Raw genomic sequence first — 20566 nt, 5'->3', positions numbered from 1 at the left:
AACCGTATTACCTGTCTAACATCAGTGTAATGTGTATTATTGACCTTGAGGAACAGTGATTGCCCCCTCCCTTAAGGCAATTTGTGACACACTGCCCCCCTGTGGTGATTAGAGAGAAGTAACTAGTCAGCTCAGAAGTTGGAGTATTGACTAAAAATGTTTTGTGATGTATTTATTTTCTCGGTTGAACTTTGAATCTGATATTTTGGTGTATTTAATGATAATATGGTCATCCGCAATCCCAGATGTCATACCTTAGTAAAAGTAGTAACATTGCCATTCAAAATTAATGAATAGGGGTGTCCAAACTTTTGACTAAAGAATTTATACATATATATATATAAAATCTGTGTAAAACAGCAATCTGTGTAACATAAAATAATTTGAGATGAGCAACAGGTTTTCTGTCAGAGCCAGTCACACTTTCTGCTGAACCTTATTTTAACCACTAGATGGAGGAAGAAGACAAAATACAGAGACAAAAGCACAATCAGCGCTATACTCAAATCAGTGGCGTATGTTGTGTGCAAACATGTTTTAACATCCCAGAAGAAACAAAAAGCTTCTCACTTAACTAAGATGAGACTTGGCTGTTGGTTGTAAGGCCTTATGTTCCGCATCAGGCCTTATTGTGCAGGACCAGGACGAGCAGACCTAATCAGCGAGGCCTTGGACCTGGTTTTTGCAGAATTTCAAGACTTCAAATGGTTCTGGTTTTGCTTAAGTTCAATATCCTGGTTATTATTCTCTTTTCGTCACAAAATTGCCCCTTTGTGTTCACTTTGAGATTTCACTGGGTGCATTTAAAATCCACCCTTGTATCGATTTTCTATCCGTCGCTTCATCCTGGTCAGGAATGCAGGGGAATCGGTCCCAGTTGTCGTTGACATGGGGCCGGGATACACCCTGGACAGGTTGTCTGTCCATCACAGGTCCAGGCAGACGTAAATGAGACAAACAGCTGTACACACTTTCGTGCATTTCTACAGACAATTCAGAATTACCTATCAACTCAACATCCAAGTTTTTGGAAAGAAACGATCTTAACCAAAGAATTCTCAAGCAGGCACGAAGAGATGTTGCAAACCGCACACATATTTCAGCCTGGAGTCAAAGGAGTCTCTGGCTGAAAGTTCATGATTCCGAAGAACATTAAATGAATAAAAAAAGTCACAATCGCATTGTTGAATGTGAGACTCATGACTTGATAAGTTAATACATTTCCAGTTAAAACTCCATCATAACTGTGGATGTACATGTCTGATTGATTCAGATGGATACATGCCACCTTGGAAGCAACTGCACGATTTTTTTCTGAGATTAGTGCATTAACCATATCAAAGTTTATAAAACAAAAACGCAGTAAAAAAACAATATTTGGTTGTTGCTGCCATGATAGATAACTTTCATTACTATTCTTCCAGTCACCCCAATTCTGGCCCTAACACCAGCTCAGAAAAGGAATACAGCAATTCTAATTGTTTGTGTTAAGTACCTTCTGTTAACAGGAATTTGTATGTACACAATAAACATGGTCCTTTAACTGATATTGATAGATACAGTAGGACAGACATTATTTGTGCTGTTTGTCCTTTGTAAATGTTCTAAACATGATGGAAGCTCCATGTCTCCAAGGCGAGGTAATTGATTTAGAATATTTTATTGCATAGGTGTGTACTGGAGGCGTGTTCAAAACATAAATTACTGCCACATTGGGGCTTATATAAACTGTCGTGTTTGCTGTAATGCATAAATATAAACCATAAATTCAACAAGTTAAACAGCCATTGGCTGAGGCAACTGTCAATCAAAAGGCTACGCCTCATGTTAGAAATAAATGTATTGCTTTATATAAAATTACTTTATGAGGTATAAACAAATTCATCCACTCAGAGTTGTAATGGATATGAAATCATAAAACAGAGACCAAAACAATTTTTTGAACCAGGCTGTAAATCTATTTGTTTTTGCTGTCAAGTTGAACATTTTGACATGGGGGTCAATGGAGGGTCATGGGGCTCAGTCACAGAACTCCGACTTATGAGATTCAAATTAGATGGTCAGCATTTGGTAATTCTCCATTGATCACCATGTAAAAATTTCCGACTTTGCAGCAAAAATAAACATTTTAATACCCTGGTACAAAAAAAAAATGTTTTGGTTTCCATAACTTGATTTTCAAAGGCAAGGCAAGTTTATTTGTATAGCACAATTCAACACAAGGTAATTCAAAGTGCTTTACATCAACATTAAAAGTGGCAAGACACATTTAAACAGTAAATAACAAATAAAATGAAATAAAATGATAAGAAAAGAGGTAAAATAATAAAAAGCACAAGTTGTTAAAAAGTCAGGGCAGTAGAGTACAGCAAGTAAGTATTTAATTTGAGAGTACGCTTCAGTAAACAGTAATGTTTTTAGGCCTGATTTAAAGGAGCTGACAGTTGGAGCAGACCTCAGGTCTACAGGAAGTTTGTTCCACCGGTGAGGAGCAGAATAACTGAACGCTGCCTCACCTTGCTTGGTTCTGGTTCTTGGGAACCACAACAAACCAGATCCAGATGAACCTCAGGGGTCTGGGAGCTTCATAGGAACTAACAGATCAACCATGTATTTTGGTTCAAGACCATTCAGTGCTTTGTAGACCAGCAGTAAGATTTTAAACTCTATCCTTTGACTCACTGGAAGCCAGTGTAGTGATGTCATGACCGGTGTAATGTGGTCCAGTTTCCTGGTGTTTGTAAGGACTCTCGTGGCAGCGTTCTGGATCAGCTGCAGCTGCCTGACTGATTTGAAGTGGTAATAGGCAGATTTAGTGATACACTTTAGATGGCTGTTGAAGTTCAGGTCTGAGTCAATAAATACACCAAGATTTCTGGCTTGGAAACAGATTTCATGACTATAAAGGGTGGGATTTTAATTTTTTTCTTGTGCCATATCAGGTATCTTGTTATATAAAGCAGCAAATGTGTGTATAGTTAGGAGCATGGTCTTTAGATTGATGGTGGAAAAAACTACTTACCACTCAGCACTTGGCTTCTGAACTATGAATACAGACAATAAAACAACAGCAATTTTCTTTGTAACAGTAATATGGATTCTTGTGCTGCCCATTTTGGGTTGGACTGGAAAGATTTGGAATTGAAGAAAAAGCAACGTGACGTATCCTTGATCCCATTTAAAAGCTGATGGTCAGTGATAACCAGAAGACATTTAACAGACTGGTTCTGGCTCATTAGCTTCTACCATTTCAGCAGCTGGACCATCCTGTTTAGCAACTTTTCCGGTCTTTGGATCAATTCAGGCCCCTTCCAAGTTGACCAACTGGATTGCTAACTAATGACATCCAAAACTCATGCTATCAGTGATGGAGCAGGAAGTAGCGGGAGTCCACTGGGACCTGTAGTCACTCGGTTCCCAACTCTCACATCTACACCAGTAGCCTTGCCCAGTCCACAGGCAACTACAACCAGCCTAGCCCCAATAGCGGCAGGCCGAGTGACAGCTGGTCCCAGTGGAACTCCTTATTTAAGCTCTGATAGCACTCCTTTAGTTGTTTTTTTGGTAGTGACATTTGAAATGACAATGTTTGAACAGATTTGAGCAGAATCTATGTAAAGTAATATTAATTAATATCATAGCTTAGCGTAAGCTAAGCAAGCCAAGATAAAATAGCTAACTTGCAGTGAATGTGAATTGGTTCCCGTCGGTTACTGGACCTTTTTCTTCGGCCCATTTGTGATACGGTGCTTTGAAGAACACAGGGGAAAAAGGGTTCAAAAGCAGTCTTCATAAAACCTGGCCGACATCACAGGGGGGGTTGTCCAGTTCTTCTTATACAGTATATGGTTTCAAAGCACACAGCTTACTCGTGTACTGACTTGGAAGATATACGATTGGTCCTTTTGTGCAATCAGGGCATCAGAAGATGTGCTGCACTAGGGGAATCCCCCTCTTTCTCATCGTTGTCAGGCAGAATATTGTCATATTGTTGTTGAGTGACAAAACAACCAGAGACAGATTCCTACAGTGACGAAAGAGAGACCACAAAATATGACACAGCTGAGGATTGTGCAAAAGTGTTTTGTGTGCTGCATACTGACAATGACCATAAAACATTTTGCACACTAATGAACAAACACAACATTTGTTTTGAATAATGTGCCAATCATCCAACATAAGAGAACAATTCATACCAACCTTCGCAGACTGAGCATTGCTTTAAGGCTGAGGGAGCTCATGTTTTCTTTGGATGACAGCTTAAATGGAGAGCCTTTCACTGAAGTACTGTACTGTGATTTGATTATTAGCTATAAATCTTTTATTTGCTTTTTAGCCTCCCAGATGATGAGAACTTGCCTTATGTTCCCTTTAATTGGATCCAAACAGCCAGGATGGAAGAAGATGAAGAAGTGGATTGTGGCTGGTTTACACAACTATCTGGAAGTTAATGCATACATTTGATCACCACATGCGCTGCGTGTGATGTGTCACACAGTAGTTATTTACTGACAACTCTGGGCAGCACGAAGCCAAGAGCACTCTGTTAAGTCACAGCAACTCGCTGTTTCTTCATCTAGATATCATAGTTCCGCTTAAACTCCACTGATTTATGTTTCGCTACCTACCCTACCCTTTTTAAATCCCAGTTTTCAAAACAGACATCAGGAAACACTCCAAAATTGAAAAGCTTTCTCGTTCAAGCATGTTCCACCTCTCCTCCAAGTTCCATGAAATTTAGCTCTGGAGCTTCTACGTAATTTCCCTTGGAACACAAACAAACGGACGAAACAAATGACACTAATAGTGATAATGATCACATCCCTCCACCCTTTATTGTCCTTGAATTTTGAAAGCAACATATTCATCCTATGAAAAACTTCTTTTTCACCACTGAGCCTTGTCTGGTGCTATCAATACACTACATGAGTCATTGATTAAAATCTTTTGAAAAGGGCGATTCATGCTTCTGGTGAAAGTTGTTCTGTGGGAACTTGACTTAACAGTGTTAATCACTACACTGCTGGGAAAAGCAGAATTGTTACAACACCAAACAGTACATTTTAATTTAGGTTGCTTTTGTTTCTTAGTTCAGTTTGGTACTTTATACAAGGTGGCATTCGTTTCAAAACATGCTACTAATGTTATGTTAAATGCATCAGGGTATTCTCTAATTCATATTCCTCTTAAAAGTTTTTAAGTCAGTATTGGCTGATTTTGTTTTACTCAGTGAGGTTGACTCGTATGGATGACCAAAACTGACATCATTAAAAATAAATGCAGAAATATATATATATATTTTTTAAATTCCTTTTCCTTATACATGCATTTTCATCAAGAAATGTATGTGTAATGTATATAGACTTGATCTGATTGCACGTGTCCAACCAAACAACTTAAGATGACAAATACAAAGCTTTTAGGTCTCTTACTTTGTCCTCATCTAAAGGTCCAAGTAAGGGACCTTTGAAGAAATTTCTTTTTCTTTGTTTGTAGTCTTTATTCATCCTCTGGAGAGCTAAACAATGGATTTTGTGGACTTGTTAAAGCAGCCTCCTCACACTAGGGAGTTAGACAGAGGAAGTGACCACATATGGACCTTGTTACCAGCCGTTGATGCACGCTTCAACTCATAGGGCTAGGTTATCCTTTGGGAGCTGTGTGTGTGAAAGAGAGAAGGAGTCTCGTCAGTTTCTACATGGCTCTAATCTTGTTGTACGATGACATCTACCTCTCTGAAGTCAAATCTCTAGGTACTTACTACTGTGGTCAAGACTGCCTTTTTCTAAATGTTTGGTTTGACCACAAGTGCCACAAAGAATTGGTCCCACAGGCTGAACAAAATTGCTGTGAAGTATGAAATGGGCTTGGATAAACAGAAGCTAGTGACCAAACATTACTGAAACAAATTTCAATACAATCCTTCTACTGAGTATGAGCACTTTAACACAGAAGAGACAGTGATCTTTGAAAATTACTGATGTTAACACGAGTGAATCTACACCTGGCTCTGAGATGGACGGAAGTCACGTCATCCTGAGACAGCTGGGATAAGCTCCAGCAGACCCCTGTGAGCCTTATTAGGACAAAAGCAGGTAACATGACTTCAGCAAATGTGAGAATGTTTTTAATATGAGCAAAATAAGGAAACATATTTTTTCCCTCCTTCTTCTTCTTCTTCTTGTGGTGCAGTGACCGGTTACTCCAAGACATCATCTCCGTGTCTCAGCCTGAGTCATGTCTGAGAAGCAGACAGAGGGGCCTTTGTAACTCTCCCACACTTCAGAAATGTGTCTTATCTGGGCAAAAACATTTTTTCCACTGTGTAGGAGATTGGGTTGATGATACTTAACTGCTTGCTTCATTGGCACAACAATAAAGAGATCTCTGCCGTTTTACAGTCTTTTGGTTAAGTCATGTGGGTGTAATGTAAATACCTAAAATATTTAATTATTTTAGGTTATCGTACTGTGTATTTCGTTTTTTTGTATCTTTATGTATCTTCATACTTTTATACTTTTAGTAGACATTTTTTTTGGTCTTTTTTTTTATAAATGTATCTCATTGTGTTATTTATATATTGAACCTCCTAAGACCTGGTCCATTTTTTTTCTCTTGTTAATTTAGACCCCTGTCAAGAAAATACATACATATAATGACATGGACAACAAAGCATGTGATGTCTCTACATATTTGTACACCAGGTCTTAGGAAGTTAATACATTTAAATCACTTTGATTGTGGATCAGTGACATGCCCCTTCATTTATTGCCCTTCACGTCCCAGTGATGGTGGCAGTAGGGATCGTTCTCATTGCTGCATTCTCATCAGCTCAGAGACTTTCTGGTGGAACTTCACTCATTCTTGCTAGTTGGTGTTGGCGTTGACAGGCTCTCATCTTAGCCATGATCTTATCTCTCAGGTCAGTCACTCTCTCACTCAGCTCATCTGTCATTGGGGCTTGGTACCCGATCTCTGGGGGGAAGTTGGTGTTAACTCCCCCGTCTGACCTATCATCCTCGCTCCCCCTTGCCGTAGCATTTTTCTGTGTTGTACTTCCTTGGCCTCTAGCTTTGATAGCAGTTGCCGTTTCTGTACGTAGGAACACTGATCTACTAACGGTTTCAGTGTCAGTCACTAGAGTAGTTGCATTCCAACAGTGCTCATGTTCCAGTAGCCCATTTCCTGCCATAGTGCCCTATTATATATATATATATTTAAAGAATGTATTGTAATGTAATGTAAATTAAAGTGGAAAATAAGTATTTGGTCAATAACAAAAGTTCATCTCAATATTTTGTTATACCCTTTGTTGGCAATGACTGAGGTCAAACGTTTTCTGTAAGTCTGTAAGTTTTCACACACTGTTGCTGGTATTTTGGCCCGTTCCTCCATGCAGATCTCTCTAGAGCAGTGATGTTTTGGGGCTGTCGCTGGGCAACACAGACTTTCAACTCCCTCCAAAGATTTTCTATGGGGTTGAGATCTGGAGACTGGCTAGGCCACTCCAGGACCTTGAAATGTTTCTTACGAAGCCACTCCTTCATTGCCCGGGCGGTGTGTTTGGGATCATTGTCATGCTGAAAGACCCAGCCATGTTTCATCTTCAATGCCCTTGCTGATGGAAGGAGGTTTTCACTCAAAAATACATGGTCCCATTCATTCTTTCCCTTACACGGATCAGTCGTCCTGGTCTGTTTGCAGAAAAACATCCCCAAAGCATGATGTTTCCACCCCCGTGCTTCACAGTAGGTATGGTGGTTTTTGGATACAACTCAGCTTTCTTTCTCCTCCAAACACGACAAGTTGTGTTTCAACCAAAAAGATCTACTTTGGTTTCATCTGACCATATAACATTCTCCCAATCCTCTTCTGCATCCTCCAAATGCTCTCTAGCAAACTTCAGACGGGGCTGGACATGTACTGGCTTAAGCAGGGGGAAACGTCTGCCACTGCAGGATCTGAGTCCCTGATCGTAGTGTGTTACTGATGGTAACCTGTTACTTTGGTCCCAGCTCTCTGCAGGTCCTTCACTAGGTTCCCCGTGTTGTTCTGGGATTTTTACTCAGCGTTCTTGTGATAATTCCCCACGGGGTGAGATCTTGGTGGAGCCCCAGATGGAGGGAGATTATCAGTGGTCTTGTACGTCTTCCATTTTCTAATAATTGCTCCCACAGTTGATTTCTTCACACCAAGCTGTTTACCTACTGCAGATTCAGTCTTCCCAACCTGGTGCAGGTCTACAATTTAGTTTCTCACGTCCTTTGACAGCTCTTTGGTCTTGGCCATAGTGGAGTTTGGAGTGTGACTGTTTGAGGTTGTGGACAGGTGTCTTTTATACTGATAACTAGTTAAAACAGTTGCTATTAATACAGGTAACAAGTGGAGGACAGAGGAGCCTCTTAAAGAAGAAGTTACAGGTCATTGAAAGCCAGAAATCTGGCTCGTTTGTAGGTGACCAAATACTTATTTTACTGAGGAATTTACCAATTCATTCAGTAAAAATTCTACAATGTTATTTCCTGAATACTTTCCCCCATTCTGTTTCTCGTAGTTGAAGTGTACATATGATGAAAATTACAGGCCTCTCTCATCTTTTTAAGTGGGAGAACTTGCACAATTGTGGCTGACTAAATACTTTTTTGCCCCACTGTATATATATTTATATACACATACACATATATACATACATACACATATATACACATATCTGATTAAATTTCCACCATGCATGTTTTCCCAGTACTGCAGATGATACACAAAGATTGATTTATTGTGGATTGTTGGCTTTCACATAACATCATTGTGCAATTGAATGGTTGTATTGTCTCATAAAAGTGAAGCCAACAAGTACTGAATATGACTGTGGTCTATCACCTACTAACTTTTATACAGTTCTCCTTTGCATTAATACCCCCACCCCCCCACACCCCCACCACACACACACAGCATCACTGTTTGGATGCAACATTGCTGTTTCAATCATTCAGCCAATGGATATTTAATGTTAATTACACTACTGTGCCAAAAAAGTGGTGGGCCAATAAATAAAACAAACAGCACCCTTGTAGAATAATTAAAAACAGATCTTTTCTGTTGCAGTTTTCATCTTTCTTATGAAGATGTTTATACTCTGAATCTCTGTTGATTTGCTGCGCTGAAACACTGATACAACTGGAGACTATTAATGTTATTACTTCCCAATTTGGCGTTACACCCATGACTTTGAATTTATGACGGACAACTGACAGAATTTAAAGATTTATCGTAGGTTGGCATGTTTACTTTGGCTAAATGCACTTCAATGCAGCTCTCGTAGCGGTGCTGTCATTTATGTTCCTTGAGTCAGGGAACATTTGGCAATGTTTAATGGGCATGGTCTGTGTTTCCTCAACATTACTGTAGGACAACGGTCTGATTGCATACATAGTATTGCAGTGCCTGTGTTTTTAATACAACCAATAAAACACATAAAACACAGCAAGTCATTTACATTCAGAGCAGTAGAGGACTGAAGGAAATGCCCCTGCAGGAGGATTATAGAAAAAGAAAGTATGTTACATGGTTAAAGAAGAGCGTTATTAAAAATAAAAGATGTTTACAAAGTTGATGTTTTTGGAACAAAGAAAAAGATAACTTGATTTGTGTTTTAGTTATATAAGTTGTTTTTAATGATATAATCACAGTGCACTGGTGACCTGTTAAGGGTTTTCCTCGCCTTTTGCTCGAAGAGAGCCGGGACAGGCTCCATCCACCCGTGACCCTGCATAGAAAGAAATGGGTAAAGATTATGGGTGAATAATTTTAGACCGACAATGGCCTGAATTCTTATTTAATAGTATGCCACTTTATACTGAAAATGTATTTCACCTTCATAAGGATTATAATGAGTAATGTGTTATTTATATACTAATAGATTATGGAGTGGTCATATAACGGTGATCCAGGACTGTAACATGATGACAAAAGTAAATAGCTAATCAGATGCAATAACATCTATGGATTTCTTGCTTTAAAATGTAAGAAAACCTACAAAAACTTCTATAAACATTTATCTTTGCTCACCTTAGCTTTTGACAGCCTAACCTAATTTTTTGAAAAACAAACAAACAAACAAACAAAACTAAACAACCAACCTAACTCAGCACCACAGTGGTAAATCAGTGGGATTTAATTGTTTTCCTTAATTTGCCCATTGAAAAAATATTGTCTTTCTTTCCCAGAGAGAGACTTTTAGATAAGGTTTTAACATGTCATCAACAGTTGTGTGTTAAAGGTCAAAGTCCTAGATTTATGCCACCAGAAAGGTGGCAGTACATGTATAAAAGTGATTTGCATCAGAACGTTCATGATTATTCCATTTCTGGATCTGCTACTGGTGTCTACCTCATCAGCAAGTCTCACTCAGCTGCACAAGTGCAAGCTGTTACTGCACATAGGATTGTTGTTCGATCAACTACACTGTTCCCATGGTAGCTTCGAGAGGTGACGCAGAAGAACTTGTGTCTCAGTTCATATCTGGAAACCTGCCTGTTGGATGCGAGTCGCCATCTCAACTGCCAGTTGAACAAGGCTTCAGTCTTCCTGGAAATGATAGATGAACTCAAAGTATACTGTAGACACAGCCCTTGAGCATGGCAGTCAAACATGAAGAAAACTCTGAAATGAAAGATTTTCCTACATGTGTTCATGCGCTTTCACTTTAAACTGACCACGTGAATATGGTGAAATCTGTCGCTTTTGTTGTCTTCATGAGAAAATAGCTAAAAATGCTCTATTTATTTATTTTTTCTTTTTACATTATGTCATTGATAGTTTGAGTACATGTCTTTCCATGAGTTGTTTCACGGTCACACCTTTGAACTTACATTCATATCTTTCAACGTATACCGATATTATACTGTTGATCCTCTAAATCATTGTCCAGAAACGTATTCAAGCGCACGCAATTATACCAATTTTTCTGACTTAGCAAACAGCTGCAACATTTTTAATCTTTAAAGTTAAGGTTTTAAGTCTTTTAGCAGCTCATCACAACGTTCATCTAAAGCAGTACAGATTTAGGCTAACATTTAGCTTTCAGTCTAAAGTTACATCTAAAGTGTTTCATCATTGTAATATTGTATTGTTTTGGTTTAATATGTTAAATACACAGAAGAAATAAGTTACACTACAGTTAAAAGGTTCAATTAAAAAATATCAAAAAATCTACCATAGCCTATAGCCCAGTAAAAAAAAACAATTTTGATCTGAGAAGCTAATTTTCACATTCATGACAACTGCGGGATGAATTTCTTTGTACCACATCAGGTAAAATTATATATGCAATAAGGGACTTTTGATTGGTGGTCTGATTTAGCTAGCAAGCTGTTGTCACTTTTGCTGTGAAAGTTAGCACAAGCATCCAAAAAAAAACATATTTTTTTTGCTGTGGGAAAATATTAAAGATCCACTGACTTCACATTAAATTGTCCACGGTGTGCCTGAAACCCATTAAAGTGGGCTCCATTCAGACTGTGAATGAATATATTGTGGGGTAAAAAAGCTAACATCTGCAAAACCTTTCCTGGTTAATTAAGTTTGAAGTAATAAATTAATACAGAGTGGACTCCCGCTTCCTATAAGCAAGCAAGACTGAGATGTCTTCTGCCCGACCTGTGAATGGCTCTTTAATGTGCAGCGTTCCTTTACAGTGGTCTCAGAGAGCTGTCTGACATGAGTAGGGTTGAAATGTTCTTGTGTTACAATTAAACTTCTGGTAAAAGGATGACGTGTGGCAGGAGTTAGCGCTACTTTAATGGCCAATGACACTTCATAACATAATGCCCTTAGGGCTTGTACTATGCACCATCAATTATTGCATCATTCCTACATTTATTTATCAGGCTGGCCACTGACCCAGACTTGAGAACCTACCTTGAGAATACTGGCATCTTTCAGCTGGCAATATTATTCTTGTCCTTTGTTCCTTCAAAGTAAAACATAATTTACCACAGTGTAGCCTCATAATCATCTGTCAGAAAAAGGGTCTGTATCAGAACCATTAGCAACAACAAAAAGATACACAAGGTCACAACAGGGTTGATCATGCCACACCATTTAAATGATAAGCACAAATACACCCCGCTCTTGTGTGCTTCCCGACCTTTTCTACTGTCTTCCTGCTATAACCTCCCTCAAATTCTCTCCAGACATATTTGGATGTGACATTTTTTTCAATAGCAGAGTGAGTGCATTGGTTCAAACAGGCTCCAGAGAAAATTTTAAGGGTCAAAGTCTGATTGGACCCTTCTGGTTCACTCAGCAGGAGACGGTACAGACTTTATTAGCCTGATGGCCTTTGAAGTTTCCTAAACTATTGCAAAAAAAAAAAAAAAAAAAAAGCTCCAATAAGATGAAAAGAGGGAAGAGACAGGGAAATTAAAGTGATATGCTCTGGATGCTCCACTGCTGGAGCTTAATGAGTGATGATGAATAATATGGAAATGCATGAAAGCTTTATTGGAATATCTATATTTAGTACAGAGTTGCACTTGGGCCACCACGTCAAATTGTGTTGAGGGAAAATGTGCAACTTTGATTAAATATTGAGGACATTTTTTTTGTCTCCTCCTAAAAAAAGAAGTTTCTTGATAAATTGAGGTATAAATGATATCTTTATGGTCGTTACTCTTCTGATGGCCTTGAAACAGTTTTTCTTTTGTCCTTTTTAAAAAAAAACCTACATACAGGTGGCTTCACATTGTGAGGATTGCTGGCCATGGCCATGGCTGAAGGATCTGAGAAAGGGCTCAATAACTTTAAGGATATATATAATGATGCTCATCAGATTACTACAGACCTCTGACTCAGTTGATAGAATAAGATCTGCTTTCTTGCATCCTTGATCAAATCATAACATGCATTAGATTCACTTCAGAAGTTTTTTTTTGGCATTTACTTACCGCATTTCTACCAGGCGCTCTTTGTCACGGTTTAACCCCTTGATGCCTCATGTGGCATGTTCGATACATTTCTTAAAACTTTACATCACCCCCAGATTTAAAACAATAAGAATAAAACAAATGTATACAATTGAAAAAAGTTAATAAATAGAAAATAAAATAAAATAAAATGACCCAATGTCATAGACACGTAAAAACATTCGTTAGAAAACATTAAATGACAAAATTGGGGGTATTTTCAATAAAACGAAAGGAAATGTGTAATTTTCTGTATATTACTTCATATATCCTGTGAGGTTAACATCTGTAACCATAGTTCCTGAGAAATTAAGTCATTTTCATGCACAAACTGACACAAACACTTGATTGTTTAATAGAACAAGCTTAACAAGGCCCAGGAGTCTGCACTTGCCAACCTTCACTTTACTTTGCCAACGTTGTGTGGGTGTCTTTTTCAATCTTTACCGTGTAAGGGGAATAATGATAGCAGCTGCTATCATCAGCTGAGGTAAGCGACAGTAGTTCCCGTATTGTTTTCCTTCCAACATCACACGAGTCACTTGCCAGGTTCACCCAGCCAGCGACGTCCCTGCAGCCCAACAGTATCTCTTCTCCCCGAGATAGAAGCAGATGTCTGAGAGCTTCCTGCTACTCATGAATCTTCGTCACCTCCTGATAATCACGAGTTTACCAGCAGGCTTTACTTGATGGTTTATCTCAGAGTCCCAAAATGGACACATGCATATGTGGAATCAAGGATCCATGACAGGGACTGTTTTAGGGATCCGGATCCTCATCAGTGACCATGTTATCAAAGGTGAGTGTATCCCTGGTTCTATACAGAACAAAATGTGTGGGACTTTTCTCCCGTTCTACATCACTTCGCTGATTGTGATTTTTCCTGACAGATCAGTACCACTACATGCCAGCATTCATTGGGATTCCATAAAATTCCAAAGTTGACAATAAAAAATATGGTCCGATGGCATCTTCTGACAATCGAACATATCACAGCTCTGTCAAAGCTTTGTACTGTTTGAGCTTGCCGCACACCGTATCTGGAATGTTGTGGCCACATTGTGGGGAATATTGGGCTTTTAAGCTGTCAACGTTGTCCACAGTTATAAAATTACTGAAATTAGCCAAGAGTGAACAGCTTCCAAAGAATTCTGGTTTGACATATTCTTCCCAATTTCAGCCACTTAGCTATGTCCTTTTAAGTTTATTTCACCCCCAAAAAATAAAAGCGTCCAATTTTATCCTGCATCCTAGGAAAACCGTGTGAAGATGTCGACTGCATGGTTGTATAGGAGGATATTCTACTTTATCCGTCCAGAGGACTACACTCAAGACTACCAACAACTCAATCTTCTGACAATGTAACCTTAAAACGGTCGATGCAATTAATTTCATAAGGAGAGAAGATTGACAAAAGATTTATTAACAACATGTAGCTTGTTCGTTTGAAGTCATTAATGACACCTCTTACAATGTCCTATTTTCACAACAGATAAAACTGGAGGTCAACAGAAAGCACCAAAAAGGTTTATAAAGAAAAAAAAAAAGCCTTAAATCAGATTTCAAAAAAGGTTCTTTAATAAATAGCTGCAACTCACTTTTAAAAATATCAGCAGCTCTTAGAGGCAGCTGGACACCCGAAGAGCTAGAATTCTATTTTCTTTCCATTTAGTTTTTTTGTTTCCGTTCGTTTTTTTGCTGCAGAACATGAACAACCTATTTAGATTCAGCAAATGGGGCCAATTACAAGTCACCATGTAAAGCTGTTAACATTTTGGACATTTATCTGGACATTTCAGGTTGATGCTATTGTGACAAAAAGAAAAAGAAAATGTTTGAAATGTTTAGGCAAACGATGTATCATTTGATCCCATAAATAGCAGATAACCGAGAAGCACTTCTCCACCCACTTACACAAAGAACAGGACTAAACATTCCACAAACAGACACTCCACAGAGATTTAGACACACTGTGGAGACATCAGGTCACTGCCGCCCTCTCTAAAAGACATGTTTTGTCACTCCATGGTCATGATGTTTTGATGACAGTTTTCTGTTTTTGTATTATCTAAGTGACAGCCACTGGATGTCCTGCTTTGCTTCGAGGATCATACTGTCCAGGCTTTATTGTCCATCCACTTCTTCAGTGTTCCCATATGCAGTTGTCTCTGGGTATTGCGTTACTGTAGAAACAGTATACTAAAAGCCATGATGACACAGCAGCAAGCCACCCAGGGGCTCTTCCTCTCACCTGGAGAAAAGGGAAATATAACAGTTACATATTTACAATAAACTACTGACTTGAGAAAAAAAAGAAAAAAGATAATTACACTGTGTAAAAAATATACTCACCTATTCTGGCACATTTCCAGAAAATTCCTAGAAGCCTACAAGACAAAAAAAGTATAGAAAATTTACAAGCAGGTTTGGTGCTTCAACAAACATACAAATACCCTCTGTCACAACATCATCAAGGACTGTAATCCCCTTTCTCCATGTAAGGAATACACTCTGCTCAGTGAAGGACAGGGAGACAGCAGGACGTCTTATTATCTCTAGTGACAGCTGACGACAATGTGGCATTCCAGAGCTTCAATCTCCTGATTAGCCTAACTGTATCTACAAACGCAGTTTTTTTGTTTTCAACATTCAAAAGCAATTCTCTTGAGGTTAAGGGCACATGTTTTGAAGTAAAAAAATATCTCTTTTTGATGCTTGAGAGAATACATCACTCAAGTAAATAAACTTTGAGATAATCTTGTCAGTCACTTGGATGCTAAGTCTATTGTGGCATCAAAGATCCAGATCAGAGTAGAGTTATTCAGTTTCTTTATCTTCATCGTCACCCAACTTCACATCTTGATCCACTCGTTGTAAGCCTGGACAACTGTACCCATTTGCTTTGCAACCATTCTTTGTTGTGGGATGGGTCTGGTCAAGAGCCCACTTGCATTCATTTCCACCAGTAGCAAACGTACTGAACCAATCACAACAGAGGGGGGTGGGTTTTTATATGATGTCACACAGTAAGGTCCGACTATTCAAATCAACAGTTGACTGCAGAGAACTGCTAATAACACCTTGGACCAACAAGTTTTTACTGAAATGAAAACTGAAAACAGTCAGTCATCAGTGGCCCCTCTCTGCTGTCTGTCATTCTAAATGTGTTTATTGACACGAGTGTGGTTGTCACTGTCAGATACCCTGATTGGTTATATGCCTGTCCAATGGTACTTGTGTCAATTGTTACTGATCCCTGGAAATCAGTTGTAACCAGAGAGAAATTATGAGGATATCTGGCCACGCTACTTCGCTGTACCTCTTTGGTGGGTAGCACGAAGCCGTAACACCAGCTTCAAAAGAGACACACTCTACAGCAAGAGTGGAAGACTCAGCCCAGCTAAACTATCACTGCTGTAGGAAAAATGATGAAGACACAATGGAAAAGGAAGACAGTGCAGTGCAGTGCTATGTTACAGACATTTAGATCTAAGGAAAGTATTATTTGCAGGTCCGGCACCAAATAAACACAAATAATAGTTAATGTCTTTGTCAATAAATCAGGCAAGAGGGGAAAATTGTTAAATGATCCCATCTGTCACAGTGTCTTTTGGTTTGTCTGGAAATGTTTTCCCTCCCTTGATTAATGGTCAGAGAGATGAGTGAGTAGAGTTCATGCACCACGTTTATCAGTAAATTGTTGTTTGTACACCCACATATAATAAACTTGAACTGGTGAAAATAAGGCTTTCTGCTCCTTAAGTCACCTCAGTGAGGAGCTTTTCATTAGTTGCATTATGCCCTTATAAGTCAAAGTGAATTTTTAAATGATGTTTATTGTTTAAAAACTTTTCTTTAATCCACCACAGAGAAAATAGTTAAGAGTAGCATTACATCACAATCCACGATATACTAGTCAATACATACGTAGAGGAATGGTATACAGGCATACTAGTGGAAGCAATGTGTTGTGCTGCATGTGCTTAACTAACTAACTAACTAACTAACTAACAAACAAACAAACAAAGACCAACAGTTATTTGAGGTAACCCGAATGGCAGCTTCTTCAGTGTTGATATTTGATCATACCCAGTCTTATTCTTGTCTAGCAGGCTGGGGGCCAGCGCTCTGATGTAGGCACAGGTACAGATCAGGAGGAGAATCACGGTTAACAGCGACTGGAAGTTGAAAATGGCCGACTGTAAAATAAGAAAGGATGAAATGTTTAATGTCAGCAGTGTGTCTTTAAAATACAAAATACTGATCCATATTCAGGAATTTTGTCGCACCAAATGTCATCTGTGACAAAAGTGTGGGCTGACTGATCAGACCCATTTAACACAGCTCTGTGTGACGAAACAGACCAAACAGTGCCACGAAATGTATTTGCATTGTATTAGTCAGGTACCTCAGAACTTCAGGGGCCATTTCAATCTAAATTGAAGTTGTAAAAAAAGGAAGAAAACTTCAATTTGTATTTAATTAATTTGTCTTCAATTTACTTTGTCTTTTTACACTTGTTATTCTGTCAAACCAATGCGCCACTTCAGTTATAAGGAAGCAGAGCCCATAAACTGTCCTCTTTTGCATCTATTAACATTTGTACAGACTTATGGCAAGAAAGCCAAAACTGGTAGGAGATCTGCTTGTACAGTCCTTTTTATAAACTTGATGTACACATACAAAGTTAAAATTACTATCTACACTACCGCTTTAGCTGAATTACATTTTTAAGTCTTGTCAACATTTTCAAATAGCTATTTAAATTTAACACAACTTCACTGTGGCAAAATTAATTGCTATTTTGCTGCAAACATTTTCCATTCTGTGTCAAAACTGCTTTGTTTCACATTGATTTGGCTCCTTCTGATATTTTACACTCCTTACAATCTAATAATACACCTACAGCTGTTTTATCTCCAAAATATTTTATTTAACATTTACTTGACAGACAGAAATACAAAGAAAATGTTCTTCATTGTCCAAGCTGATCACCTTTAACGTGCTTAAAACATTTAGAAATATCAATCACATTTTCCAGTTGTGTAACATAACACTTGTTTTAATTACGTTTGAATTGTCTGTGAACAGAAGGTACTAGCTGCTGCTACTTCACAAGTGAAATCCATGTTCAATTCTTGCTCAATACAGCTCCTCAGCTCCTCAGCAGCCCAGGGCTGTTGTTGAGCAGTTCTCCTCTTCATGATGCATTTTAAATAGCATAAAGAGCTGGACGGCTGGCAGGTTAATCAAGTCCCCCACACACTCCATCTATGAAGCCAGGCAGTTGTAAGTCAGAATGTAGATTATGATTAAATATTGTCCTGCCAAAATAACCACAGACCTCCCAGCAAAAGACAACAAATTATGGTTATGGGTTCTTCACACATGTGCAAGTAACTCATACAAAGACCACTGATAGTTCTCCAAAACATCACAGACATGGATTTTACACATGTATCATCTTTAGCACTTATATATTGCTTCCTATTTGAATGACACTTAAGGTTGCCTTTCTATCAGCTCAAACCAGTCTGGCCATTCTCCTCTGACCACTGGCATCAACAAGGTATTTGCACCCACAGAACTGTCGCTCACTGGATATTTTCTCTTTTTCTGACCATTCCCTGTAAACCCTAGAGATGGTTGTGTGTGAAAATCCCAGTAGACCGGCAGTTTCTGAAATACAAAGACCAACCCGTCTGGCACCAACAACTATGCCAGGTTCAAAGTCACTTAAATCACCTCTGTTCCCCATTCTGATGCTTGGTTTGAACAGCGGATCGTCTTGACCATGTCTACATGCCTAAATGCATCGAGTTGCTGCCACGTGATTGGCTGTCCCTCATTAAGTGGCCGATGAGTGTATAACTGACATGATTATGCCAGTTAGTTAGGTAACGTGCCTATTGAAATTTCCCAAGACTCACAGAGTCTATTAACAATATTAAGAGTTATAAATGCTTAAAGAACCACATTCTTTGCAATTTTGCATTGACAAATATATAGGTTTTTAAAACGTAATTATTCCCCCACTGAATTTGGCATAAAGTGTCAACTCATTAGCTATTTTGACTAGAAAAGACTTCAGTCCTTTTCACAGTACAGTTACACTATATCCTCATAAAAAAGGGAATGTTTGCAGTTATGTCTTTGGTAATACATACTGACCAAACAAAGGCCATCAATGTGTGCTTAGATTATATAAATATAGAACAACAAAACTAAAATATAAAACACACAATACAATATTAATCTAATGACAAATGTCTTTCAGAACCGTGGTACTTGCATATTATCTGACATATAGAAGTCACGTTTAGACCTTCAGATACGTGTCTATGTTCATATGTTGATCCCACACTTATATACCATTATATTAATCTTGGTTTGACAGAATTAATATTAATGGAAAAATGGCAGCCTCTACCAAAAGCAATATGTCGGCCTTTAAGGAAACCTGGAATCCATTTCTTACTTTACTACCTTAATGTTGATGTAAAGCACTTTGAATTACCGTGTGTTGACTTGTGCTATACAAATAAACTTGCCTTACCATATTAAAACAGCCTACGCACATCTCCATAATCCCATAGTAAACTCTTTTTCTTTATTTCCTCCTGTATTTGATTTTTTTTGTTTTATTTATTGATTTATTTATTTATCTTTTTTAAATGTGTGCATTATTATGAGCAATACTATGTTATTATTACATTATTATTGATTATAATTATATAATTATTTAAAAAAAGTGTTATTTTCTTTTCTGAATGAATGTGTATTTTTGTATAGATCACACACACATTATTTACTACCTTGCATGTTCAAAGAGGATTGTGATGTTGATGGATATTTATTATTATATTCTACATTACTTATTAAATTAATTCATTTCCCCGTTCTTTTACTTTATGTATTCGTTATTAATTTATTATTATTATTATTATTATTATTATTATTATTATATGTATTTATGGGGGGAGGGGGATCTTATTTGAACTTTGAGATAGTATGCAACTTCTGTCATCATTTCTAAGTTCTGTTACACGTGTCTCTTGCCATGGATATTTTTTTTTTAATAATGAATAATTCTATAAGCATTTTTACATTGTAACTCTGAATTATATGCATCCATGGATGCAAAAGTGTAACTATTAGTGTAGCTACGTGGCACACACCTACAAATACTACTTTGCTCACACTGTCGGTACTTATTTGTCAGTGCTACTTTGTGTCACATACCAAATAACACAAGCGGACCACACTGTGAAACATAAGTGAAGGTACGAGTCTGTTTAAAAACTACATTCATTAAATACAGACATGTGACGTCATAGCTACATATGTAGCCCTTATTAGCTTAACGCTAATAGCGCGACTCTTAAGCGGTTATTTGCTCATTTGTTTTCACGAAATGCCAGCATTGATTCCTTCTGCTTATATCTAACACAGAGAACGTGCACAGCTCCGTCGTAAATAATGAAAGTCGCTGTTTGATGAAAACACACTTACCATTTTCGTACGGGAATCAAAGCCACATCACACTTCCGGCTCCCTGGAATTTACGTAACGTAACGTACTTACGTCAACGTCACGTGGGTAAC

The 20566-nt window shown here is 38.2% G+C and overlaps 1 protein-coding gene across 1 annotated transcript; it reads right to left on the bottom strand.

The window, feature by feature from the left end:
• Positions 1 to 14364: 14364 nt before the first annotated feature.
• tmem167a (transmembrane protein 167A) lies at positions 14365 to 20557 on the bottom strand. Its single transcript, XM_061729960.1, has 4 exons — positions 20475 to 20557; positions 17052 to 17161; positions 15315 to 15349; positions 14365 to 15213 (listed from the first exon to the last, which is right to left on the bottom strand). The coding sequence occupies exons 1-4, from the start codon at positions 20475 to 20477 to the stop codon at positions 15143 to 15145; spliced, it is 219 nt and encodes a 72-aa protein (XP_061585944.1). The 5' UTR covers positions 20478 to 20557; the 3' UTR covers positions 14365 to 15142.
• Positions 20558 to 20566: the final 9 nt, after the last annotated feature.

The sequence above is a fragment of the Cololabis saira genome, chromosome 9, assembly GCF_033807715.1.
Source record: "Cololabis saira isolate AMF1-May2022 chromosome 9, fColSai1.1, whole genome shotgun sequence".
Taxonomy (NCBI): Eukaryota; Metazoa; Chordata; class Actinopteri; order Beloniformes; family Belonidae; genus Cololabis; species Cololabis saira.
This window is presented reverse-complemented; position numbering and strand designations above follow the sequence as displayed.

Bases quoted from the DNA above. Each gene is read 5' to 3' on its own strand.
- tmem167a (XM_061729960.1), bottom strand. The intron at 15,350-17,051 runs GTATGATCAAAT...TTTGTCTTGTAG, and splicing joins CTAGACAAGAATAAGACTGG to GCTTCTAGGAATTTTCTGGA. The intron at 15,214-15,314 runs GTGAGTATATTT...CCTTTTCTCCAG, and splicing joins CTGGAAATGTGCCAGAATAG to GTGAGAGGAAGAGCCCCTGG.